This window comes from Gigantopelta aegis, chromosome 2, assembly GCF_016097555.1.
Source record: "Gigantopelta aegis isolate Gae_Host chromosome 2, Gae_host_genome, whole genome shotgun sequence".
Taxonomy (NCBI): Eukaryota; Metazoa; Mollusca; class Gastropoda; order Neomphalida; family Peltospiridae; genus Gigantopelta; species Gigantopelta aegis.
Window position 1 is genome coordinate 2,905,042 of NC_054700.1, and position 27,901 is coordinate 2,932,942.

General features: G+C 38.0%; 1 protein-coding gene across 2 annotated transcripts in view; it reads left to right on the top strand.

Annotated features, from left to right (window-relative positions):
• LOC121379786 (CREB-regulated transcription coactivator 1-like) overlaps positions 1-27,901 on the top strand; it is a 76,337-nt gene that overhangs the window by 12,229 nt on the left and 36,207 nt on the right. For both annotated transcript variants that reach the window (XM_041508441.1, XM_041508446.1), the window contains exon 4: positions 3,260-3,321. In XM_041508441.1, coding sequence (XP_041364375.1) covers positions 3,260-3,321 — 62 coding nt within the window. The remainder of the gene's footprint in view (positions 1-3,259; positions 3,322-27,901) is intronic.

Sequence of the window (27,901 nt, forward strand, 5' to 3'; positions counted from 1 at the left end):
ATATTTTGTCTAATGTTGCAGTTAAGTCTATTTTGTAAATATGAATATCCTGCTCAACTCCCCCCCACCCCCCCCCCCCACCCCCCCCCCCCACCCCCAAATGTTAGTGTTTTTAAACTCCATCTCCCTCTTTAGGTGACATATTCAATTATTACTATTATTTAGTAAAATTGTAAATTAACTTAAAATTTGGCTTGTGAATTTTTAATCATGGCTAGTAAATATTAAAAATCAATGATCCCATGGCTAGTGGATTTTATGAAAATTCTAGAAGCCCTGGAGTAGTCCATGAAGTGGCGACAGTGGGTTTCCTCTCTCAATATTTGTGTGGTCCTTAACCATTTGTCCGATGCCATATAACTGTAAATAAAATGTGTTGAGTGCGTCGTTAAATAAAACATTTCCTTCATTCCTTTACAGAGGGCCAAATTTATGAAGCCTGTTTTTCTTAAAATGTGACCAATTGTATTAACTTAAAGTTTGGGTGGCTTAAATATTAAAAAATAATATTATTTGGGTGATCTTCTTTAGAGCTATAACATATGAGCCACTATTAATATTTGTATTGCATATACATATATTTATTTCACATTAAAATCTTGCTTGTGGTTCGTAGTTCACTTACCTTAATTTGCCAACATTCATTATAATTTTTGTGGGCCACCATATTTTTTGGTGAGTTTTGAGCTCTGTGCAGGTGTTTAAGAATTGTAAATGAGCGTCGTTACACATGTGTAAGGCATAAACATGCTTTATAAATGTGGCCCAGAAAGTCTCGGAGCTCGAACGTAAAGGTCCTATGTCAGATTTGCAATAATGTAGGTTCCTGCCGGAAATATTTATTAATTTTTGCTTTGAAACATAAAGTTTATACCTTCAGCTTTATAGAGGATTCGTCACAAGTGTTTTTTAATATTGAAAATATCAGCTGTCTTATTTTAATCAGTATTTGTCAAGGCTCTGCTGAGACCAATAACTGATAGATGAGGTTGATATTTTACATATTAAAAAACTTAAGTAGCGAATTCTATTTATCCTATAACACTTCTAAAATAACATTTTAATTCAATATGTATATCACTAGTAATATGGTGTCATCTCGATAAGCACAAATGTTAGTTTGACGTCATGCACTTCAGCTAAATGTCATCCAAACATTATGTTCAGGTCTCGTTGGCTATAAATAACTGACCCATTGACAGCAAAACATTATTAATCGGTAGAATTTAGGTCAGTCGGTTGAGCGCTCGCTTGAGGTGCTTGCGTCGCAGGATCGAACCACCTCAGTGGATCCATTCAGCTGATTGTTTTGTTTTTTGTTACAACCAATGCACCACAACTGGACAAAGGCCATGGTATGTGTTTTCCTGTCTGTGGAAAAGTGCATATAAAAGATCCCTTCTGCATTAGGAAAAATGTAGTGGGTTTCCTCTGTTGAAGAGTCAGAATTACCAAATTACCGATGATTAATTAATCAATGTGCTCCAGTAATAAAACAAACTTCTTTTTAATCGGGTTAATAAATAGAGATTATTATACAAGCCTGTGTGTCGTACTGATTATACGAAATGAGTGTCAGGATTTTTGTATTGCCCGAGCGAGAGTGAGGGTAATACATGAATCCTGACATAAGTTTCGTAAAATCATTATGACTCACACGCAAGTGTAATAATTTCTTTATTATCCATATTATTATTTTCTTTATGAATAACAAGACCCAACTCAAAATGTTTCAGCCACAATTAGGAGACGACGAAATGACGTCATATTTCAAATGCACAGTTTGAGCTAGGACTGGAGAAGCAATGTCATGTTATGACGTCGCTTCCCCAAATTACGTCATTACACTTGTTATTACACATGTGCTTCGTATGATTCTTATTAACTCAGTTATGTTGAACCATATGGATAATAACGGTAAATATCAAATAATGTAGTTTTAACATTTATATGGGACCTTTAAGAAAGTTTTACCTTTGGCCATTGTGAAATGTTTTTGCCATATTTCTCACCTTTGACCATACTGAGCCTGCCTACCACCATCCCGTACCTTTGATTGACACCCAAGTGGGACCTAACACTTCGGCATTATACGATGACATCATTGGTGAAGCTGGGCGGTATGGAAATTTCAGGTTCGGTATTGGTAGTTCTTTTTGTAATATACTGATATCGAGCAGTATTTTCGGTATACTCAACTTTAATTGCTAGTCCGAGTTGAGTCTCACCTGCTAATTTCATCTAAATAAAATTAAATTCCATCCACAGGGTCCTCATCTCTCGGCTAGTTTGTGTTCGTCAGATATATTATTGGTGCTTTACTAAATGGCAGATAACATTTTTCAATACTGAAATTTTGGTATTTTGAAATTTGCTTGGTACAGTAAAGTGGTATTGACATGATACTGATACCGAACGGTATATATGGTGTACCGCCCAACTCTAATCATCGATGGGCACACTATGACCGCACTAGAACGTCAACCAAATGAGATGAGTGATACAAATTAAGATCGATTATGGGTAATAAATAAGGTAATAAACTCGCTACCATTTCATATCATGTTTATTTCACTTGTGAAATAATATTGTCACTTGCTAAAGCTTGTGACAACTGAAAATTATTTCACTTGTGAAATAAACAAGATATAAAATGGAAGCTTGTTTAATATCCTATAAATATGTTTCATTACATTATTAGGGTGTAATGAAATTTAAAAAATTTATAATATCAGCCTATACCCAAATGAGATTAAAAATTAAATATGTTTTATTATATTATTAGCCTGTACCCAGATGTGATTATTAAATTAAATATGTTTTATTACATTATTAGCCTGTACCCAGATGTGATTATTAAATGAAATTTGTTTGATTATGGGGCAGGACGCAGCCCAGTGGTACAGCGCTCACTCGATACGCAGTCAGTGTAGGATCGATCCCAGTCAGTGGGCTATTTCTCGCTCCAGCCAGTGCACCACGACTGGTATATCAAAAGCTGTAGTATGTACAACCCTCTCTGTGGGATGGTGCATATAAAAGATCCCTTGCTGCTAATCGAAAAGAGTAGCCTATGAAGTGGAGACAGCGGGTTTCTCGCTCAATAACTGTGTGGTCCTTAACCATATGTCTGATGCCATATAACTGTAAATAAAATGTGTTGAGTGCATCTTTTTGTTTGATTACATTATTATAATAGGCTTACTTGAGTATGAATGTTAAATAAAAAGAAACCAGATTTTTCCTTAGCTTTACCCAGACAGATTGCTCTCCATACGGATCGGCATATTTATCACCCCCGCCGGACACTAGCTGGAGAAGGTGAGTGATTGTTGTTTTTCTGTTGTTGTTTATTAAATTCCTCCTTTTTAAAACCCTATTTAGTTGCATAAACAGTTAAAGGATTGGGCACAGGTGTGCCAAATTGCTCAAAGCTTTAGAACTCCTAGTTTTTTTGTGTGGATATACAATGTATAACATTATTATTTTATTGTGTTACACACATAACAATGTATTCTCTTTTCTCCTCCCTTTTTTTTTTTGTGTGTGGATGTACAATGTATAACATTATTATTTTATTGTGTTACACACATAACAATGTATTTTCTTTCCCTCCCCCTTTTTTGTGTGTGTGTGGGTGGGTGGGTGGGTGGATGTGCATTATTTTCTAATGTTAGATGTGTATTAACTTGTATAACAATATATTCTTTTTTGTAGGGGGTGAGGGGGGTGGGAGGGGGTGATATATAATATATTTGTTGTGTAACATGTATTAAGTAGTGTAACAATGTATTTTCCCTTTATTTTGTGTTATTTGTACCATGTTATATAACAATGGATTTAAAAAAAAAATGTATGGTATAAGACTATTTGTTTTGTTATTTATAAGCCTAATTGTAATAGAAAAATCAACCTCCACTGAGGGGATTCGAACCACGGACTCTCAGTACGAGAGTCCAGCGCTCTACCAACTGAGCTAATAGGGAAATTCCCACTAGCTACTGCCAGTAGGAGCACTTTATACCAACACTACTACATATTCCCCCCTCAAATGAAGCTACGTCCCAGAGCTGTGGGCCACGGGCAGTTGAACTGTTACGGGTCCTGACTGGGTTATAATTTTATTCTTGTATTAAGAACACACCGGCTCCAAATGTAACAGAAAAATCAACCTCCATTGAGGGGATTCGAACCACAGACTCTCAGTACGAGAGCCCAGCGCTCTACCAACTGAGCTAATAGGGAAATTCCCACTAGCTACTGCCAGTAGGAGCACTTTATACCAACACTACTACATACTCCCCCATCAAGTGAAGCTACGTCCCGGAGCTGTGGGCCACGGGCAGTTGAACTGTTATGGGTCCTGACTGGGTTATAATTTTATTCTTGTATTAAGAACACACCCAGTCCCTACGTCGGCTCCAAATGTAACAGAAAAATCAACCTCCACTGAGTGGATTCGAACCACGGACTCTCAGTACGAGAGCCCAGCGCTTTACCAACTGAGCTAATAGGGAAATTCCCACTAGCTACTGCCAGTAGGAGCACTTTATACCAACACTACTACATAATCATGTACAGGGGTAACTTCCAAAAGGTGTTCATGGTAAGGGGTGTGTGTAAAAATCCCAGATTTTGTGTGGACTTAATTTATGGATGTCTCTCTCTCTCCCCCCCCCCCCCCCCCGGGGGGGTTAAACAATGCCAGCAACTGGGAGGGTGGCAGTTATTCTAACTTGCCTTTCTTTAGCAGGTGTTGGGGGGGGGATGTATAATTTTTACAATTATGAGAGCCCCCCCCCCCCCCCCTGCCCGTCCCCCAGCTTTCAGTGCCTATGTACAGTGAAACCCCAGAAATCGGACCCTCGGTAAACTGAAATTCCCTCAAAACTGAATGGGTTTTTGTTTTTATGGTCCCTTGATTTACTCTTGTTATAACACTAAAATTTACCCCTCTAAATGTGGAAACCCCTGTAAACTGAACACCGGATGATTAATACAGTGTTTATTTAATGTAAATTGTATACACATGATTTACTCTTGTTATAACACTAAAATTTACCCCTCTAAATGTGGAAACCCCTGTAAACTGAACCCCGGATGATTAATACAGTGTTTATTTAATGTAAATTGTATACACATGATTTACTCTTGTTATAACACTAAAATTTACCCCTCTAAATGTGGAAACCCCTGTAAACTGAACCCCGGATGATTAATACAGTGTTTATTTAATGTAAATTGTATACACATAATAACCAGACATTTTACTTTTTAGTCCATAGCAGGGAACATTTTGTTTTCAAAATCTTGATTAGCAATATTTCTAGTCACATGAAAATTGATTAGTAGGCTTAACTACTGTTTAATGTTTCAAAATTGTGTAGCGATCTCGGAAACTTGGTTACCAAATCGCAACACAATACTAAAAAAAAATTTCCATAATGGGTGTCCAGTTTAACAAAGTTCCATTGTACTTTTGTTTTTTGCTTGTGTCGGTTATTGTGTAATTAACTTCTTTTACTTTCAGTTTATTGTAACCAGCCCACATTAGCATAGTTTGTTGTTTTACCTATTGTTTACCTGCATATTTGTTAGTGGGTTTTTTTTTTTTTCACAGGGAGTGTAATAACTGCCATATATATCTGTCCTATATTCTGACCTCATATGTAACATTTTATTGATTCAAATTTTTGTGTGTGGATTATTGTGTTGTTTACCATTACTTGAACATGTACCTGTATGCAATATGATATTCATAGAAATGTTAAAACTAAAATTTACAGTTCTATTTTTCATATTCTAAAATTTTGTTATAGATATTTTTACCACCACTGCCCCCCCTCCCCCCCCCAAAAAAAAAAATACTCATTGATATTAGGTTAGATATGCAATTCTCCTGTGTGTAATTCTGTATTTTGTTATGAAGATCATGTTTTAACAAGTGACAGACAAAATATTATGATCCGCTGAAATGAGATTGAGGAAAAATGAAAAACACCACCACCACTATAATTCTGTTCAGTGAACATATTAAAAGCTAGGACCTGGTTACCCCACCCTTTTAATGTTTTTAAGTCCCTAGCTTATGGACCCCTTGGCAGTGGCCCCAGATACCCTTTCCACACACCTTTCAGGTATGTTAGAACAGAGGCCTTTGGCAGTGGCCCCTGATACCCCTCCCACACACCTTTCAGGTATCTTAGAACAGAAGCCTTTGGCAGTGGCCCAAGATACCCCTCCCACACACCTTTCAGGTATGTTAGAACAGAGGCCTTTGGCAGTGGCCCCTGATACCCCTCCCACACACCTTTCAGGTATGTTAGAACAGAGGCCTTTGGCAGTGGCCCCTGATACCCCTCCCACACACCTTTCACAGGTATCTTAGAACATAGGCCTTTGGCAGTGGCCCCTGATACCCCTCCCACACACCTTTCAGGTATCTTAGAACATAGGCCTTTGGCAGTGGCCCCTGATACCCCTCCCACACACCTTTCAGGTATCTTAGAACATAGGCCTTTGGCAGTGGCCCCTGATACCCCTCCCACACACCTTTCAGGTATCTTAGAACAGAGGTCTTTGGCAGTGGCCCCTGATACCCCCCCCCCCCCACACACACACACCTTTCAGGTATCTTAGAACAGAGGTATTTGGCAGTGGCCCCTGATACCCCTCTCACACACCTTTCAGGTATCGAAGAACATAGGCCTTTGGCAGTGGCCCCTGATACCCCTCCCACACACCTTTCAGGTATCTTAGAACAGAGGTCTTTGGCAGTGGCCCCTGATACCCCTCCCACACACCTTTGAGATATCTTAGAACAGAGGTCTTTGGCAGTGGCCCAATATACCCGTCCCACACACCTTTCAGATATCTTAGAACAGAAGTCTTTGGCAGTGGCCCCAGATACCCCTCCCACACACCTTTCAGATATCTTAGAACAGAGGTCTTTGGGAGTGGCCCCAGATACCCCTCCCACACACCTTTCAGATATCTTAGAACAGAGGTCTTTGGGAGTGGTCCCTGATACCCCTCCCACACACCTTTCAGGTATCTTAGAACATAGGCCTTTGGCAGTGGCCCCCGATACCCCTCCCACACACCTTTCAGGTATCTTAGAACATAGGCCTTTGGCAGTGGCCCCCGATACCCCTCCCACACACCTTTCAGGTATCTTAGAACATAGGCCTTTGGCAGTCGTCCCTGATACCCTCCCACATACCTTTCAGGTATCTTAGAACAGAGGCCTTTGGCAGTGGCCCCTGATACCCCTCCCACACACCTTTCAGGTATCTTAGAACAGAGGTCTTTGGCAGTGGCCCCTGATACCCCCCCCCCCCCCCACACACACACACCTTTCAGGTATCTTAGAACAGAGGTCTTTGGCAGTGGCCCCTGATACCCTCCCACACACCTTTCAGGTATCTTAGAACAGAAGCCTTTGGCAGTCGTCCCTGATACCCTCCCACATACCTTTCAGGTATCTTAGAACAGAGGTCTTTGGCAGTGGCCCCAGATACCCCTCCCACACACCTTTCAGGTATGTTAGAACAGAGGTCTTTGGCAGTGGCCCCAGATACCCCTCCCACACAACTTTCAGGTATCTTAGAACAGAGGTCTTTGGCAGTGGCCCCAGATACCCCTCCCACACACCTTTCAGGTATCTTAGAACAGAGGCCTTTGGCAGTGGCCCCAGATACCCCTCCCACACACCTTTTAGGTATCTTAGAACAAAGGCCTTTGGCAGTGGCCCTTGTTACCTAACCCTTTCAGTGCTCTTAGAATTTAGGTCCCAGGACGTATCAATGTTCTTAAAATGTGGGGCCCTTGGCAGGAGTTTGACTATCCCACCCTCTAACTGTTCTTGGAATGTACGCCCTTTGTCAGGAGCATGGCCCCACCTATACTACCCTCTTGATGTTCTCAGGATCAAGGCCCCTTGGTAGTGGCCCCCACCTATACTACCCTCTTGATGTTCTCAGGATCAAGGCCCCTTGGTAGTGGCCCCCACCTATACTACCCTCTTGATGTTCTCAGGATCAAGGCCCCTTGGTAGTGGCCCCCACCTATACTACCCTCTTGATGTTCTCAGGATCAAGGCCCCTTGGTAGTGGCCCCCACCTATACTACCCTCTTGATGTTCTTAAGACTTGGTTTCTTGGTAGTCTCTACACTTACACCACTGTCTTGATCTTAAAATTTTGGCTGTGGCCCCAGCTACTCTGCCCTTTTAATATTCTTACAACATGGCCCCTTGGAAGTGGCCCCCACCTGCCCTACCCTCTTGATGTCCTTTGTACTTGAGGTCACTTAGCAGTGGCCCCAGCTACCCTACCCTCTTGATGTTCTTTGTACTTGAGGTCACTTAGCAGTGGCCCCAGCTACCTTACCCTGTTGATATTCTTATATATATATGTCTTAGGCACCTTGGTATTGCCCTCCACCTCCCTATATACTACCCTCCACCTCCTTATATACTACCCTCTGCCTCCCTATATACTACCCTCCACCTCATATACTACCCTCCACCTCCCTATATACTGCCATCCGCCTCCCTATATACTGCCCTCCACCTCCCTATATACTACTCTCCACCTCCCTATATACTACCATCCACCTCCCTATATACTGCCCTCCACCTCCCTATATACTACCCTCCACCTCCCTATATACTACTCTCCACCTCCCTATATACTACCCTATATACTACCCTCCACCTCCCTATATACTACCCTCCGCCTCCCTATATACTACTCTCCGCCTCCCTATATATACTACCCTCCACCTCCCTATATACATCCCTCCACCTCCCTATATACAACCCCCCTCCTCCATATATACTACCCTCCGCCTCCCTATATATACTACCCTCCACCTCCCTATATTCTACCCTCTGCCTCCATATATATATACTACCCTCCGCCTTCCTATATACTACCCTCCGCCTCCGTATATACTACCCTCCGCCTCCGTATATATACTACCCTCCGCCTCCCTATATATACTACCCTCCACCTCCCTATATACTACCCTCCACCTCCCTATATACTACCCTCCACCTCCCTATATACTACCCTCCGCCTCCCTATATATACTACCCTCCGCCTCCCTATATATACACTACCCTCCGCCTCCCTGTATACTACCCTCCGCCTCCCTGTATACTACCCTCCGCCTCCCTATATACTACCTTCTGCCTCCCTATATACTACCCTCTGCCTCCATATATATACTACCCTCCGCCTCCCTATATATACTACCCTCCACCTCCCTATATACTACCCTCCGCCTCCCTGTATACTACCCTCCGCCTTCCTATATACTACCTTCTGCCTCCCTATATACTACCCTCCGCCTCCATATATATACTACCCTCCGCCTCCCTATATATACTACCCTCCACCTCCCTATATACTACCCTCCGCCTCCCTATATACTACCCTCCACCTCCCTGTATACTACCCTCCACCTCCCTATATATACTACCCTCCACCTCCCTATATACTACCCTCCACTTCCCTGTATACTACCCTCCACCTCCCTGTATACTACCCTCCACCTCCCTATATATACTACCCTCTGCCTCCCTATATATACACTACCCTCCACCTCCCTATATACTACCCTCCACACCCTTATATATACTACCCTCCACCTCCCTATATATACTACCCTCCACCTCCCTATATACTACCCTCCACCTCCTTGTATTAAAACCCTCCGCCTCCCTTTCAGTGTTATTGTTCATCTACAATGCTGTACAAGATAATTGCTTTGCTGTATCCAGGATGACCAGAAGTGTCCCAGTTCCCATGTTTGCGCGACTTGAATGGAAATTGCACATTTTCGTCTTGTTCTTGTGCTGTCAAGAAGTAGGAAATGATAGCACAGGTGTTGATCCGTTGACTAGTTGCTTGTAATTATATTGATTTACCCATCGAGAATAGCATGTGTATTAGACAATCAGTTAATTGTTTTATCGGGAACTCTGCCTACAACACTTGGTGTCCTGGCATATTTTTGCGTGGGTTTGTAAACATGTATAATGTTTATCCATATTTTTCAGTCGTATTTTTAGTAAGTGGATGGATGTTCTACTGCAAAAATTGAAGGTTAAAGCTGAAAAAGAAAACAACACACAAATGAGAGAGAAAAATAAATATATATCTATAAATGAAATACTTGATTAAAGTACATGTTTGTACATTTATGGCCTTCAACCATCCCTTAATGTTTGTTTTCTTCTCTTTTATAAAGTTTTATTGATTAATGTATTCTTCTCTTTATTATTTTTTTTTTTATTATTTACAAAAACATAAATAAATAAAAAATCATTAATCAAATACCATAATTCAGGCAAAGCACTATACAAACTGAACAATGTTTGTTTTAGTATGCATGTACGTGACGAAAACGCCATGACTTTCTGTTTTTGTAATTTCTTTTACTGACTGTTCTTCCTGTTTTTCAAAAAGAAAAAAGTTAAAGCTTAAAATAACAATAATAAATAATACCTATGGAGTGACTCATCAATGGGTTGGGTTGCTGAAATGTTTTATATATATATATATATAGATTTAAAAAAAAAAGAAATTAAAGGATGGACCAGTAAAATATTGTTATGGTCACAAGAAGTGTGTTACTTTACTGGACACCTGATTGTTGCTTATTAACAATGTGCTAGGGTGTTAAGGCTGCAGTGTCACTTCAGTGTGTTAACATCATGAACTAATGCAAAATACAAACACAACTACAGTTTTAATAAACTCACAATCTCACCTCACTATATTATAACATCATTTACTAATACAAAATACAAACACACCTACAGCTTTAATAAACTCACAATCTCACCTCACCATATTATAACATCATTTACTAATACAAAATACAAACATAACTACAGTTTTACTAATGCAAAATACAAACACACCTACAGCTTTAATAAACTCACAATCTCACCTCAACATATTATAACATCATTTACTAATACAAACTTCAAACATAACTACAGTTTTACTAATGCAAAATACAAACACAGCCACAGTTTTTAGTAAACTTGTGTTACTGCTATCAAACAGTTACTGTCAGCTACTTCCATGTTATCGACTAACAGAGACTTTCTAACGATTGTAATTATATATCAAATATATGTTTCTGCATAAAATATTAGTGGCTGTATATTAAACGTGTTTCTGATTGTTCTAATATTTGCACTTGGTTAAATTTCATCTTATTTCCTAAAATATAGTTTTTTCATACATACGGAATTATTAGTTTGATGGTCTGGGGGATGAATGAAAATACATGTTTGAGTGACATGGCTCATACAGCCACCCCAGCCCCTCAGCCCCTGAAAATACATGTTTGAGTGACATGGCTCATACAGCCACCCCAGCCCCTCAGCCCCTCAGCCCATGAAAATAAAAAATGTCACCGCATGTGCATGAACATGTTTTTCTTTGGGTTTTCTTTTCTGCTGCTTACAATGTATAGGTTTTCTTTTCTGCTGATTACAGTATAGGTTTCTTTTCTGCTGTTTACAGTGCATAGGTTTTCTTTTCTGCTGCTTACAGTGTATAAAACTATACATATTGATAGATGGGCATAAAAAAGTATAAAGTATAGCGGCCCAGTGTTCTCGCTGCTCCATTTAAGCGGGGCGCCCCGCCCCGCTATTCCATTTTGCCGCCCTCCTTTATTTTTGAGCGCCCTCCTTTATTTTTGAGCGCCCCTCTTTATTTTCGAACACCTATCTCTGCTATTTCCAAATGCACTTTTTTCCCACACAAAAAACAACGATCAGTCTGCACACTGGACATCAAAGGAAACAAGCCGCGTTGTGTACGAAAAAGCAATTGACGAAACATTTACGACAGTTACCGTAACATAATTTAACAGTATTTTTAACAGCCTCTATTTTGTCCAATATTTGTATTCATTTGTATGTTTGATAGACACAATAAAAGTTATATTTTATGTAAGCAATGAAAATATTTAATTTTTTACGGATTCGGCAATCTCCGATTGAAAAACCCCACTTATTTGGCGCCAAATTTGTCACGTGATCAGAACGGTTATTCTGTCTTTTGTTTCCACTAACTATCGTTTGATATTTTGTCCTCAGTTGCAGATATAATTGGTTGAAACTGATGATTTTTACTTTCTGTTATTCTGTTTATTCAGCAGTTCTTTATAAAATATTGTAAACTTTTCATTTTGAGGGGATATGAACGCTTATAAAAACAACGGAAGTGGTAGTGTTTGTCATTAAAATCATTTATCTTGAGTGCCAAATAATATATACACCATCTTTACAAAAACGAAACTACTTTTTATCAGCTGGCGATAATATTTTATCACAGCGATCGATTCATTCGATGAAGATGGAAATAACAAAAATGTATCCGACATTAGGAGATCACTTTACAAACATCTTTATTGTTTTTCGTATATTTTGAAATCTTTATTAAAAAGTAATAATATTAAAACTTTGATCGGTCCAGCAAAAACGGAACTGCCCATGAATGTCAGACGGATATCATCTTCGGTTCAATTAAAAGACGAGTTTTTTTTATAAACCCCTTTGCACTTTTTTATAGGCAAATAAAGGAGTATGTCTTTTCTCAAAGTTTACCAACACACAACAATATGGTAACCAAACTACTCCCCCCACCCATTTTTTTTTCTTCTTTTTTTTCGTTTATTAATGTGTGTTTGGTTTTTTGAAAGGTGTGGTGCCGAGCGGCCGCCCTCCTTTAATTTTCACCCAGCGAGAACACTGATAGCCCCTTCTCATAAAGATGGTGGGCACGGTTCGTGACGTCATAGGGTGTGAGATCCAAAATAGTAGCACGTGATATAAAACATCCCTTGCTACTAATAGAAAAATGTAGGGGGCTTCCTGTCTAGGACTATATGTCAAAATTACCAAATGTATCACATCCAATTAATAAGGGGGTGAGACATAGCCTAGTGGTAAAGCGCTCGCTTGATATGTGCAGTCGGTTTGGGATCGATCCCCATCAGTGGGCCTATTGGGCTATTTCTCGCTCCAGCCAGTGCACCATGACTGGTACATCAAAGCTCTTGGTATGTGCTATCCTGTTTGTGGGATGGTGCATATAAAAGATCCCTTGCTGCTAATCGAAAATAGTAGTCCATGAAGTGGTGACAGTGGGTTTCCTTCATCAATATTTGTGTGGTCCTTAACCATAGTTCTGACGCCATATAACCATAAATAAAATGTGTTGAGTGCGTCATTAAATAAAAGATTTCCTTCCTTCCAATTAATAAAGCTATGTGCTCTAGTGGTGTCGGTAAACAACAAACTTTTATGAGAACGTTTTTAGTTGTAAACATGTTACAATGGCTTCAAACTCAGGATGGTCTCCTTATATATTTGTTTGTTTGTTGTTTTGTTTAACAACACCACTAGAGCACATTGATTTATTAATCATAGGCTATTAATTGAATGTGAAACATTTGCTAATTTTGACATGTAGTCTTAGTGAGGAAACCCACTATATATGTTTTTCATTAGTAGCAAGGGATCTTTTATATGCGCCATCCCACAGACAGGATAGCACATACCACGGTCTTTGATACACCAGTCGTGGTACACTGGCTAGTGCGAGAAATGGGCCCACCAAAGGGGATCGATCCTAGGCTGACCGTACATCAAGCAAGCCATTTCCCACTAGGCTATATGTCCCGTCCTCTTGTTTATATTTATTTTCTCATCGTTGCTTCTGAGTATAAAGAACATTTCCATCTCTTTTCTTGGATAGTGAAAAAAACACCTTTCTCATCAAATTAATAATGCATCAAAATAATTCTGTACAAACTGGCTTTTGTTAATTTTTTGTTTTCTCACCTACATATATGTATTGTGTGTGTGAATGTTCAATTTCATTTCCCTCTCCCCCCCCCCCCCCCCCCCTCCCAAAGGGGTAGGACGTAGTCCAGTGGTAAAAGCGCTCACCTCATGCACGTTTGGTCTGGGATCGATCGCCATCGGGCTATTATTATATTTCTCGTTCTAGCCAGTGCAACACGAATGGTATATTAAAGGCTGTGGTATGTGCTATCCTGTCTGTGGGATGGTGCATATAAAAGATCCCTTGCTACAGATGGAAAAATATACCAGGTTTCCTCTCTAAGACTAAATAAAATGTGTTGAGCGTGTCATTAAATAAAACATTTCCTTCCTTCCTTTCATTACTGAGAGTACAGTAATACATACATGTAGTCACACAATGTAGCATTGTGTTGGGGCATTCCTGTCTAGGGGGAAACAATGTAACAGATTTCTTCTAACCACTGGTAAGTCTGAATTATCAAATGTTTCACATTCAATACACACAACTGATTATTAATAGTAATCAGTGTGCTCTAGTGGTGTCGTTAAACTGAACTTGCTGTTTCATTTTACAATACAAAAGTTCCGATATTAATAGTTTTTAACTTCACATGAAAACAGACTGGGACAAAGAGGCAATGAAAACTAACAAAAGATCAATTATGTAGTCCGTAAATAAAGAAAAGTCTTTTTGCTGCGTTTTTAAACTAGTTTTTTTTTTTTTTTTTTTTTTGCATCATCACATGCCATTTTGTTTCTATGGCAACCTTGTTAAAGAAATGTACATATGTTTAAACAGCAGTTTATAGTGTTTTTGAAACATGACAAATCTGTTTTGGTGTATTAATTTGCATGCCATATAGTGGTGGGTGGGGTGGAGGTGTGGGGGGGGGGGGATTAGCGTACAGTTATTCCAAAATGAGCACATGGAGGTGGAGATGGGGGACTGTAGCTATTAATTTATTTCCAGTGTCTGCTACAGTTGTTTCTCTGAACATACATCACTTTTTTCACTTCGGCCATAATAAAGTAAATGGTAGATCTTCATTCCTGCCACTCCGAAAATAAATGCCTGCCCCTGGGGGAGGGGGGTTGTGTTTTGGGGGAGGGTTGGGGAGGACCCACACAAAACCCCTATCCAGTGTGTAGTATTTCCAGTCTTCTGAAATTCAAAATATAAAATATAAAATAAATTTTTATCCTCTGTCCCCATTTAAAAAAAAAAAGTATGAAAATGTAGCAGTTCCATGTATTTTATTATGGCCTTATTTTGTGGGTGGTAGTTATACAAAAAATTGCCTCCTCCACCCACCATGTGATTTGTTTTGGAACTGCCCTTAGTGATAACACCTTTATTCAGTCTATCAGTTTTTACCTTTTTATGTTGTGCGTGTAGTCTGCTTCTAATTTGCTAGCTAGATGAATTTTTTTTTAATTTAATTTAATTTCCGTTTTTGTTCACATGCACATTCTGAGAAAAACAAATATACATGTACTGTTATGTACAGGTGTGAGTCACATGAATTTTCAGAATTGAATTTTTAAAATAATTTATAAAACGTAATCAGAAAGGTATTATTGGATCAGACTTAAGGTTGGTAGGTACCTGGTTCACATCCTGGTACCGGCCCCCACCCAAGGCCAGAGACAGTTTATCGACTCAGTGGGGGAGGGTGTAACAATAACCACTAACCCACTGTCCTGGACAGACTATCCAGATAGCTGAGGTGTGTGTCCAGGACAGCGTACTTAAACATTGTTTTTTTAATTTAAGCATAAAAATACATTTTGTGTAAATATAAATGGAATGAAATGAAATTATAATCTTGTCAATTAATACATTAATCTTTTAAAACGTCTCAAATTTCAAGCTGGTCAAAACAAAATTAAGAATTTGATAAATTACATTTGAAAATAACTATGTATTCGTGTGTTATGTTTTGCACTGTGACAAATACAAATTCACGAGTCTATCTGTTATACAGGTTAATGAGTAGAGTGCCCAATATTCAGGTTTCTTGCCCACTGGACTGAATCAGCCGACTAGATAAATCTTGTCTGGCCTTCCACGGCTAGACGGTTTCTGACTATGCTTGATGTAACTCATGCGTTACGGCGATTGACGTCACAACTCATGTTGTTCAGAATTCTCATGGCCATTTCACACTGCATCATAGTTTTATAAATATTTATAAAACTTAATATTTCCAACTTTATATTTATGGTTAAGTTGTTACATACATGTATATTATGTCATTGCATATTGTAGACTATTTTTTAGCACGTATGTTTAACTGAGTTAGTAGGTGAAATGTTTATGAATAATTCTAGAATACTAGTAAACAAACTAGCTTAAAAATTAATGTTACTGTAATTAAATGGGCAAGAGAAAGAATCAATCACTGTTGTGACAAAATGATTTTGCAACGGCCTCGGAAAAGCTCTCGGGTTGGAATTGCCTTATCCACACCTTACAATGGTGATAGATTCCATTATTATAGTATTGATACAACTCGTGCATTTTGTAATTATTTAATGTTTTGTCAAAATAATTGTTTCATATATTTTACAAAATATTTTTTGAACTTTATCAATCTTTGAAACTTTGCCACTCAAAATACATAGCATGCATGTTTGATAGTTGGGTTCATGAGCAGCTTTTGCCTTCCATCTTCAATATGATGCAGCTGTTGAATTTGTATAAATACCTGTTCTAGAAGTGTTTGAGATTTTCTACCTTAAAATTAGAGAAGGTATTGCTTCCCAATTTACAAAACACACACACACACACACACACTCACTCATCACACACACACATATATACACACACACACACATCACACACACAACACACGCACACCACACAACACACACACACACCACACACACACACACAAACACACACAAACACACACACAAACTCATACACACACATCACACACACACAAACACACACACACACAAACACACACACGTCATACACACACACAACACACACACACACCACACACACACAAACACGCATCACACACATACACACACAACACACATCACACACACACATACACACATACACAACACACACACACATCATACACACATACACACATACACACATCACACACACACACACACACACACACAAACACATACACACACATATCACACACACACAAAACACACTCAAACAGTGCTGAGAAAAGCTTACTGGGATTTCCCATAATTAAGCCACCTTGGAGAAGATAAAGTTTCATTTGAAATTAGGCCCAGGGCTTAAATTAAGAAGTTGAGGAAAAAAGTTGAACTATAATAAACAGGGCCAGCTCTGAGTAAACAAAACAATTCACCAAATTGTCTATTAAACTTCAAAAATTGCAAAAATCAACAATTATTTTTCAAAAAAATGTCAATTATTACTTGAAATCATTTAGCATAATTTGCAATTGGCGAATTTGGTGAGTTCCAGATCAAGTCTTGATAAAAACAAAGGGTGCAAGTTACAATACATGACATTTACTTTATGGGTAATTTCTGCTTAATTAGCTAAAAAAACACACATCCAGAATTGATGAAAGTAGTGCCAGCATGTTACATTTTTCATATTATCAAATTATTTAATATATACGATTAATTTGAATGTGTTTTATTTTTATTATAATTATTTATTATATCAGTTAAATGAAAAGATAACAAAGTATGACATTTGCTTATAATGCGTCTTTATTTGTAGTAACATTTGTCATTACAAAGTTTGTTCTATTGTTAATAGTAAATATGTAATTTTTTGTAACCTATGGGAGATTCCTGTTGAAAAATATCAAAATTTAATCCCACGGGGCTTAATTTTAGCACAATTTCCCATTTTTAAGCCCGTGGGCTTAAGTATGGGAAAGCCTGGTATGAGGCCAATCACTATGTACATTAATATAAAAAGCTTATTTAGGCCTGTTGCTATGTATACTACTCAAAAGAATGTAAGGGTGAAAAATTTATAACCAAATAAGTTTCAGAGTGTATTAGATTGATGATGTAAACTACACCAAATTTTTTATTTATTGTTCCATATTTACAAAAAAACACAAATAAACGTCACTGTATACAAGAAAGTCACATGGCATGCTGTCAAAGTTGAAGGTTGTCAAACATGGATTTTACACATTAGAACATTCGTTTAATAGTGTGTGAATCCACCCCTGGCGCGAATACACTCGACACATCGTTGCCTCATGCTGTTGATCAGACGTCTGAAGAACTCTTGGGGAATGGCCTGCCACTCTGCCATAAGAAGTTGACCCAGATCATGAAGGTTGGCCGGAGGGGCATGGTTATCCCGAACTCTCCTGCCTAATTCGTCCCAGGCGTACTCTATTGGGGCCAAGTCAGGCGAATATGCTGGCCAATCCATCCTGGCGATACCTTGTTGTCTGAGAAAGTCCGTTACCACCCTGGCGCTATGGGGTCTGGCATTGTCATCCTGCAGAACTGCCCCGCTGCCAATCTGCTGAAGGCCTGGGAGAACCAACGGCCGGATAATCTCATTCAGATAGCGGATTCCATTCAGATTGCCATCCACCACATAGAGGGGGGTCCTGTGGTGGATAGAGATGCCGCCCCACACCATGACGCTGCCACCACCGAACCCGACCGTCGTTGAACTGGAGACTAAACCTGGACTCATCAGTGAACATCACTCGACCCCACTGAACACGTTGCCACCGCAGATGAAGCATGCACCAGTGACGTCTGGCCGTTCTGTGACGTGGTAGGAGTGGTGGTCGAACAGCCTGGCGACGGCAGCGTAGATTATTGGGTCTCAGACGATTGCGTATGGTTTGATCAGACACTCGAGTTCCAGTCACAGTCCGCAGATTGTCACTTAATTGGCGTGCAGTGGTTGTGCGTTGGCGTAGAGCCATATTGGTGATGTAGCGGTCCTCTCTATTTGTAGTGTTTTGGGGGCTTCCCGAACGTGGACGATTTCGAACAGAATTTGTTGCTTGGTACCGTTGCCACAGTCGGCCAACGACACTCTGACTGACACCAAGTCTCAGAGCAACATTTCTTTGCGTATTGCCATCCCGAAGCCAAGCAATAGCCCTTCCTCGATCTTCGATAGTCAGTTGAAGTCGTACCATTGTCGAATTTGGAGTGTGCACCGTACACGAACGCAAGCTCCAATTATACGGAAATTCAGCATTGGGAACATGGAATACACGTGCAAAGCGTGCAAATGAAGCGCTTTGTGAAAAAGCAAGTTATGGGCACTTAGCAGACCTTTCGCTTTCGCCCTAATTTACGTGCAAATGTAAGCATGTTTTCGCCATTAGAACTAGTCGACAGTGTCAATGACAGTGGATTTTAATTCATTTATGGGTTGCTTAGACCCACTTTCGTCAAAATGGAACAATACCATGTGTGACATTATGGTCTAGCTAATATAATTGACATTCAGAAAATAATGTCGAAAATATCGTCTGACCCTTAAATTCTTTTGAGTAGTATATATTGACTAAAAAAGCTTACCTATATAGGCCCATCACTATTATTATATATCAAATAAAAAAGCTTATGTAGGTCTGTCATGTGTATATGAACTGAACAAGCTTACTTAAGCATATATATATCTATCTATATATATATATATGACTATACATGTACATGTATATACATAGGCTGATAAAGCTTACTTAGGCCTATAGCAATTCATCAACCGATAGCTGTGTGTTTCCAGTATGTATTTACTTGTGTGTGGTTTTTCCTATCACTGATTTTGCACTATTTATGCTTTTTTACTTTTGTTTTCTTTTTCTGCTTTTTTTTTTTTCTTTCTTTCTTTCTTTCTTTTTTTTATTTATTTCTTTTTTCCTTTTTATGAGTTTGTTTATCCTCCAGGATGTATCGTTACCTTAATGGAGTTTCTCTCTCCCGGTGAGTTTTATGCCTTCTCTGCTCGCTTCACAGGAACTCGGAGTATCCTCCCTTGGTGAATGACAAAAGCATGCACACGTGTATTATATTCGTACTCACCGTTAAGGCCAGACATTGCTGAGGTGGGGTTTTTTTATAAAAAGGATTTTTTTTTTTTTTTTAATTTCACATTTTTTTTTTCAAATTGTCATTGGAATTTGCCTTTTATTTCCATTTTTTTTTTTTTTTTTTTTTTAACTTAGATTTTAGATTTTTTAATTTTGTTTAAAATCTGTTTCAGTTTGGTTTTATAATACCTTTTTTTTAAAATTTGTTTTGTAATCTTGCTTTCAATTTGATTTCACAATTTCTGTTTGAAACTCACTGTTTTATTTGCTTTTAAAATCGTATTTTAAAAGTTGGTTTTAAATATGCTTAAAGTTTGTTAATTGATAATATTATTTTTAAATTGTTTATAGCAATATTTGTTTAACCCATTATCATTTTAACCCTGTTTTAATGTACTTTAAGTATTTGGAAAGGTTAATAGTCGTGGCAGTCAAAAAACTTAAAAAGGAAGACTGAAGGAAATGTTCTATTTAACAACACTCTCAACACATTTTATTTACAGTTATATGTCATCGAACAAAAAAAACAAGAATGTGTATTTTAAAACCCCCAAAGCTTCCATCTATCATGCATCTTTGCTTTTAAAACAGTTCATATGTACCTGTTTGTAATTTGTCAATATAAGTGAATTGGACATGTAGACTGCATAAAGACACATTCGGAACTTGAACAGGTCACACATGTATTAGACATGTAGACTGCATAAAGACACATTCGGAACTTGAACAGGTCGCACATGTATTAGACATGTAGACTGCATAAAGACACATTCGGAACTTGAACAGGTCGCACATGTATTAGACATGTAGATGCATATCGGAACTTGAACAGGTCGCACATGTATTAGACATGTAGACTGCATAAAGACACATTCGGAACTTGAACAGGTCGCACATGTATTAGACATGTAGACTGCATAAAGACTCATTCGGAACTTGAACAGGTCGCACATGTATTAGACATGTAGACTGCATAAAGACACATTCGGAACTTGAACAGGTCGCACATGTATTAGACATGTAGACTGCATAAAGACACATTCGGAACTTGAACAGGTCGCACGTGTATTAGACATGTAGACTGCATGACACATTCGGAACTTGAACAGGTCACACGTGTATTAGACATGTAGACTGCATAAAGACACATTCGGAACTTGAACAGGTCACACATGTATTAGACATGTAGACTGCATAAAGACACATTCGGAACTTGAACAGGTCACACATGTATTAGACATGTAGACTGCATAAAGACACATTCGGAACTTGAACAGGTCATCACATGTACATATGGTCATTCTGACATGTTTTTAGGAAACCCGCTGTCGCCACATAGGCTACTCTTTTTTACGACAGGCAGCAAGGAATCTTTTATTTGCGCTTCCCACAGGCAGGATAGCACAAACCATGGCCTTTGTTGAACCAGTTATGGATCACTGGTCGGTGCAAGTGGTTTACACCTACCCATTGAGCCTTGCGGAGCACTCACTCAGGGTTTGGAGTCGGTATCTCGATTAAAAATCCCATGCCTCGACTGGGATCCGAACCCAGTACCTACCAGCCTGTAGACCGATGGCCTGCCACGACGCCACCGAGGCCGGTCGAACTTGAACAGGTCACACATGTATTGGACATGTAGACTGCATAAAGACACATTCGGAACTTGAACAGGTCATACATGTATTACATGATATAAATTCTAAATATACTTTCACTTAGAGGAGAAAATAACAATTGTAATAATAAGATGAAATTTCATAAAATGCCTTCTTGCTTCTTGAGAGCTAAAAATATATGTATATGATATGGAAAAGAAGAAGAAAAGGAAAAAGGAAAAGGAAGAAACACTGATTACTGTAAAATTAGTGATTTTATGTAGTATACCTCGAGCTGAAATGTGGGACAATGGTAAATAATGTAACACAAACATGAAAGGCAAGAATTAATTATCTAGTAATATGGTAAGATGCACTTTACTTTCATAAATAATTGAATAAATGCATTCTATTCTGTCTTCTTGGCGCAAGATTAAAAAATAGAAGGTAATTTATTTCAATCATATTACCAGTATCGACATACAGACAGAGTTTTAAAAAAAACATTATTGCTTATAAACAAAAATATGCTAGGTGATATTTTTTTCTATACAAAATATTTGGTGACAATATAAAAGCATTTGTTTATTTGTGGGTTGTTTTAAATTAAAAAGAGGGGGGGGGGGGGGCTAATGTTAGAAAGGAAAGGAATGTTTGTTTAACAACATCTCAGCACATTTTAAACCAGCACATTTTAAACCATCTGTTTAGTGTTTTAACAGTTATTTTAACACATGAGAGGGAGGGAGGGATAGATAGAGAGAGACAGAGACAGAGAGACAAAGACAAACAGACAGACGGAGAGAGAGGCAGAGACAGACAGACAGAGGGAGGTAGAGAGAGAGACAGACAGACAGACAGAGAGGGAGGGATGGAGGAAGAGAGGGTTGGAGAGAGAGACATACAGAGAGGGAGGGAGGGAGAGAGAGGCAGAGAGAGAGACAGACAGACAGAGAGAGGGAGGGAGGGAGAGGGAGAGGGACAGAGAGAGAGAGAGACAGACAGAGAGAGAGAGAGAGAGAGAGAGAGAGAGAGAGCGAGAGAGAGAGAGACCTGTTTCTGCCACATACACATAAGCTACACCTACAAGTAAGGCAGGCAGCATACAATATGCCATAGACAGGACAGCACATACCAAAATCTTTGAGGTACCAGTCATGGAAAAGACAGGAGGAGAAAGAGAGACAGCAGAGATTGAGAAAGAAAAAGGAAAAATGGCTAACATCTACACAGGCTACTTCTTCCTAAAAGCAGGATCCTTTGTATATACCTGAATAGACAGGGCAGTACATACCACAGCATTTGATTTATCAGATATTGGGCACTTATTGGAATGGGGATATGCCACAGCTCCTTACACTGTGGTTTTACATAATTATACAAATAATATTTTCATATACTTAACTTTTGTGACACCCAGTTGCCGATGTGCATTTTTGTTCTGGGGTGTCGTTACACAATCATTTATTCCATTCTCAATTCCACTGAAGGTGATTGATCCTATGACCTGTCTCACACCAGGCAAATGCCATATTACAGTCGTCATATCTCACATGTTTACTATTTACTCCCCTGATGTACAGTCCGTCCCAGCCTCTATGAACAATGTTTTTTTTTTTAAAATAATTTCAGTTGGGTTTGACAAGAAAAAAAGTAAAAGTGTTTTTGTTTTTTTTTAAACAAAAAACCCCCAAAACCCACAACTATTTTTGTGTGTAATTTAGAAAACAATCTGCTCAGAAATAAATAACTTGTAGTACAAATACCATAGTATTTTTCATTTCATTTCATCTTATTTTCATGCTTATATCCAATTAAGGTTCAAGCACACAGTTCTGGGCACACACCTCAGTTATCTGGGCTGTCTGTCCAGGACAGTGGGTTGGTTGTTAGTGAAAGAGAAGAGGGTGTAGTGGTCTTACACCTACCCATTGAGTTGTTAAAACTCGCTCTGGGTGGGAGCCGGTACTGGGCTGCGAACCCTGTACCTACCAGCCTTATGTCTGATGGTTTAACCACGACACCACCAAGACCAGTGCACTTTAAACAAAACAATGCAAATGTTAAGGGGAGGTAAATATTACTCTCCTTGAACTGAAGTTAAAAAAAAAGTTTTTAAAGTTTGTTTTGTTTAATGACACCACTAGAGCACACTGATTTATTAATCATCAGCTATTGGATGTCAGACATTTGGTAATTTTGACGTAGTTTTAAAGAGAAAACCCGCTGCATTTTTCATGAAAAGGATGAATTGATGTATTGGTACGATTTTAATAAATGTTAAGTTCATTGGTTGAAACAGTTAATTAAGAATCCGCCCCCCCCCCCCCCTTCCCCAACTCCCTTCCCCAACTAGTGTCCAACAAATAACAAATGGTATGTGGGATGGTGCATACCATATGACAGATCCCTTGCTGCCAATGAAAAAAACAAATAGCGGTTTTCCTCGCTAAGAATGTATGGAAGAATTACCAAATGTTTGATATCCAATAGCCGATGGTTAATAATCAATATTCTCTAGTGGTTTCATTAAACAAAAACTTAAGCTTCAATTAATTAAGGAAATGATCATACAAAGGAAAAAACAACTACAAAATACACTTTGTAATTTGAAGAAAGTAAATGAAAACAATTATTTTAATTTGTAGACTAAAATTACAAGGAGCTGGGGGTGTCAGTAAACACGATGATCCATATTATGTTAGCCTATTGCATACACAGTTGTAGCATGTAAAATTACAAGGAGCTGGGGGTGTCAGTAAACACGATGATCCATATTATGTTAGCCTATTGCATACACAGTTGTAGCATGTAAAATTACAAGGAGCTGGGGGTGTCAGTAAACACGATGATCCATATTATGTTAGCCTATTGCATACACAGTTGTAGCATGTAAAATTACAAGGAGCTGGGGGTGTCAGTAAACACGATGATCCATATTATGTTAGCCTATTGCATACACAGTTGTAGCATGTAAAATTACAAGGAGCTGGGGGTGTCAGTAAACACGATGATCCATATTATGTTAGCCTATTGCATACACAGTTGTAGCATGCAAAATTCTAATGTCTTCACTTAGGTGCAGGATATCCTTTCCTTTATTTCTTCGCTCCTTCCTTCCTTCCTTCCTTCCTTCCTTCCTTCTGAGGGGGTGACGTAGCTCAGTGGTACAGCGCTCGCCTGATGCGCAATCCATCTAGGATCGATTCCCATCAGTGGGCCCATTGGGCTATTTCTCATTCCAGCCAGTACTCCACAACTGATGTAACAAATGCCATTGTATGTACTATCATGTCTGTGGGATGGTGCATATAAAAGATCTAATAATCAAAATGAGTAGCCTATGAAGTGGCGACAGCGGGTTTCCTCTCTCTCAATATAACTGTTAATAAAATGTGTTGAGTGCGTTATTAAATAAAAAAATTGATTATTTCTCGTTTTAGCCAGTGCACCACAACTGGTATATCAAAGGTTGTGGTATGTGCTATCCTGTCTGTGGGATATAAAAGATCTCTTGGTACTAATGGAAACATTTAGCAGGTTTCCTCTCCAAGACTATATGTCAAAATTACCAGATGTTTGACATCCAGTAGCCAGTGATTAATAAATCAATGTGCTCTAGTGGTGTTGTTAAACAAAACAAACAAACTTTAAACAAATATTCCTTTCTTTACACCCATCCATCCATCCATGCATCCATCCACTCATCTTTCGTTCCTACCCCTTTCTTTCCTTCATCAGTAGTTCAGGCTGTTTGATGGTGCTTGCTTGTTCAATCAGGGACCCATTTAAATAGAAGGAAAAAAATATTTTTTTTAATTGGGTTTCCCCATTTTTTCCATTGCTTCATGGTTGATACATTAAAGGATATGGTATGTGCTGTCCTGTCTGCACTTAACAGTCCCCTTCTACATAATATAATTGTGTACGTGTTTGTTACACTTACCACATGTAAAGATAAAGTTTCTTTTCATGGAATAGATTGGAGATATAAATAAATCTTTGAGATAAAATGTTTCTTCTTCTTTTTTGTTTTATATTTGTTTCCCTTTTTAGGAGGGTAAGGGTTTTGGTGTTTTTTTCTTCGTTTTTTTCTTTTACTTTGTTACCAAAAATTAATTAATAAAAATCAAAATATAGATCAATCATAGAACAAAACTAAAAAATGTCCCTAATTTCTTGTATTCTTTTAGAAATCTGTGTGGTTTTTTGGTGGGTTTTTTTTAGTGGGATGGGGTGGGGTGGGGTGGGTGGGGGATGATTTTAGGTATGTGTGTTGTTGTTTTTTTTAATTAAAGAAGAAAATCCAGTACAATTATAAAAGCAAAATGTCTGGCCTTAATTGTTGGTCTGTGGTGATGATGGTGTGATGGTTCCCATGCATGCTTATGTTTGCACTGTGACAGTTTGGGACTTGTGGTTAGTGTGGTCATGTTACCATGGGTACAGACTATGATGTAGCACAAATTCATTTCGTTACCCATTACAAGCTAAACGGCTGGTGGCTTGAAAACTCTGTTTTGTGGAACGTATTATATTGATGTTGCTATGTAACTAATGCAGTGTCACATTTCAGAAATATTCCTGAAAAAAAAATCAGGGATTTTTTAATGTTTATTTTTTTCTTTTCGCCATTATGAAGTATTTATCTATGAGATTACTTTTGTGTAATATCATGCCCATTATATTGTCTGATATCGAATATTTTTCACTGACCAGTTCAATTTAGTACATGTATCTTTACTTTTAAGGTGTAAAATTTCTCAACTAATTATGATAAAATATCTGTTGTTAAATGTGTTTGTTTTTGTTCACTGACAACCAGAACAAATGTTGCTACAGTACCTAGACATTTCAGGTATGTTTATACAAAATATGTAGGTGAGGGATTGAACTTAAGTTGTCTGTTGAAAGTAGTCTAATCAAAGTAGGTCATTGGATCAAAGTAGGTCATTGGATCAAAGTAGGTCACAAGTAGACATCAAAGGAATTCTTCTTCATAGTAAAAAAAAACCCTTGTATATGTACATACAGCTAATTATAACCATTATATAAGGTATGTTTAAAATGATACATTCAGGTTTTGTTTGCAAGATATATATTTTTTTAAATCCAGATTTTGTTATGGCATACGTGATAATCCAAAGTACGTGATTTACTAATACATATCAAAGTCCTTAAATTTGCCTAGAAATTTTTTGAAGTGTTCGGTGTTAATTAACGGAGAAAGTAGATTGGCTGTATTTCAAAAAGATACATTCAAACTTTGTTTATAATTTTTTTTTAAATTACATTCAGACTTTGTTTATAAGGTGTATTTCAAATTATACGTTCGGATTTTGTTTATATAAGGTATATTTTATAAAGACACATTATGATTTTGTTTATAAGGTGTATTTCAAATTATACGTTCGGATTTTGTTTATATACGGTATATTTTATAAAGACACATTATGATTTTGTTTATAAGGTGTATTTCAAATTATATGTTCGGATTTTGTTTATATAAGGTATATTTCAAAAAGAGTCATTCAGATTTTATTTATAAGGTACATATTATATACTGTATTTCAAAAGGATATCTTTTGTTTGTTTATAAAGGTATATTTCAGATGGAAACGTTCAGATTTTGTTTATTTATTTTACTGCTGACTTTTTTTGTCCATGTATTGTTTTTGTCCACATTTGAAAAGAATGCTTATATATGTATTAATACTGGGATACAGGTGACTGGTGTTTGGATAGGGAAATACATGTATAGTTGTACTCAGTATAGCAACACTTGGATTGAGGCTAATCTACTCACTTCATTAACTATTAAACTGTTTGTGTCAGCTTAATTCTAGCACAGTTTTATTTATATTTAAAGTAACACCAACAAGATTACTGTACATGGGGCTATTATTTTGTGGGGCTTTTAGGGTGTTTTTTTCATATTATTTAAATATTTATTTCAAACATGTACATGATTGGCAAATCGGCTATGTAGGTCTATATAGGTGTGTAAATACATTTACCTCTTTATGAAATAACACTATGGGTGCAGATCCAGGGAGGTGAAATGATGGAGGGGGAAGGGGGAGGGTACACTTTGTGCCCCAAGCTTCTCAGTGTCCAGTACATCCAGTATTTAATGTATAAATATCACAAGTCTGTTTGTTTTTCATGGGGAGGATGTGATATCTGGCATGGTCAGATATTTTTACTATAACAAAGGACATAAATATAAAATAAATATTTCAGCTGTTAATCCTAGACGTCTATAGCAGTAGACATGAAAGATAAAATAAATATTTCAGCTGTTAATCCTAGACTTCTATAGCAATAGACATGAAAGATAAAATAAATATTTCAGCTGTTAATCCTAGACGTCTATAGCAGTAGACATGAAAGATAAAATAAATATT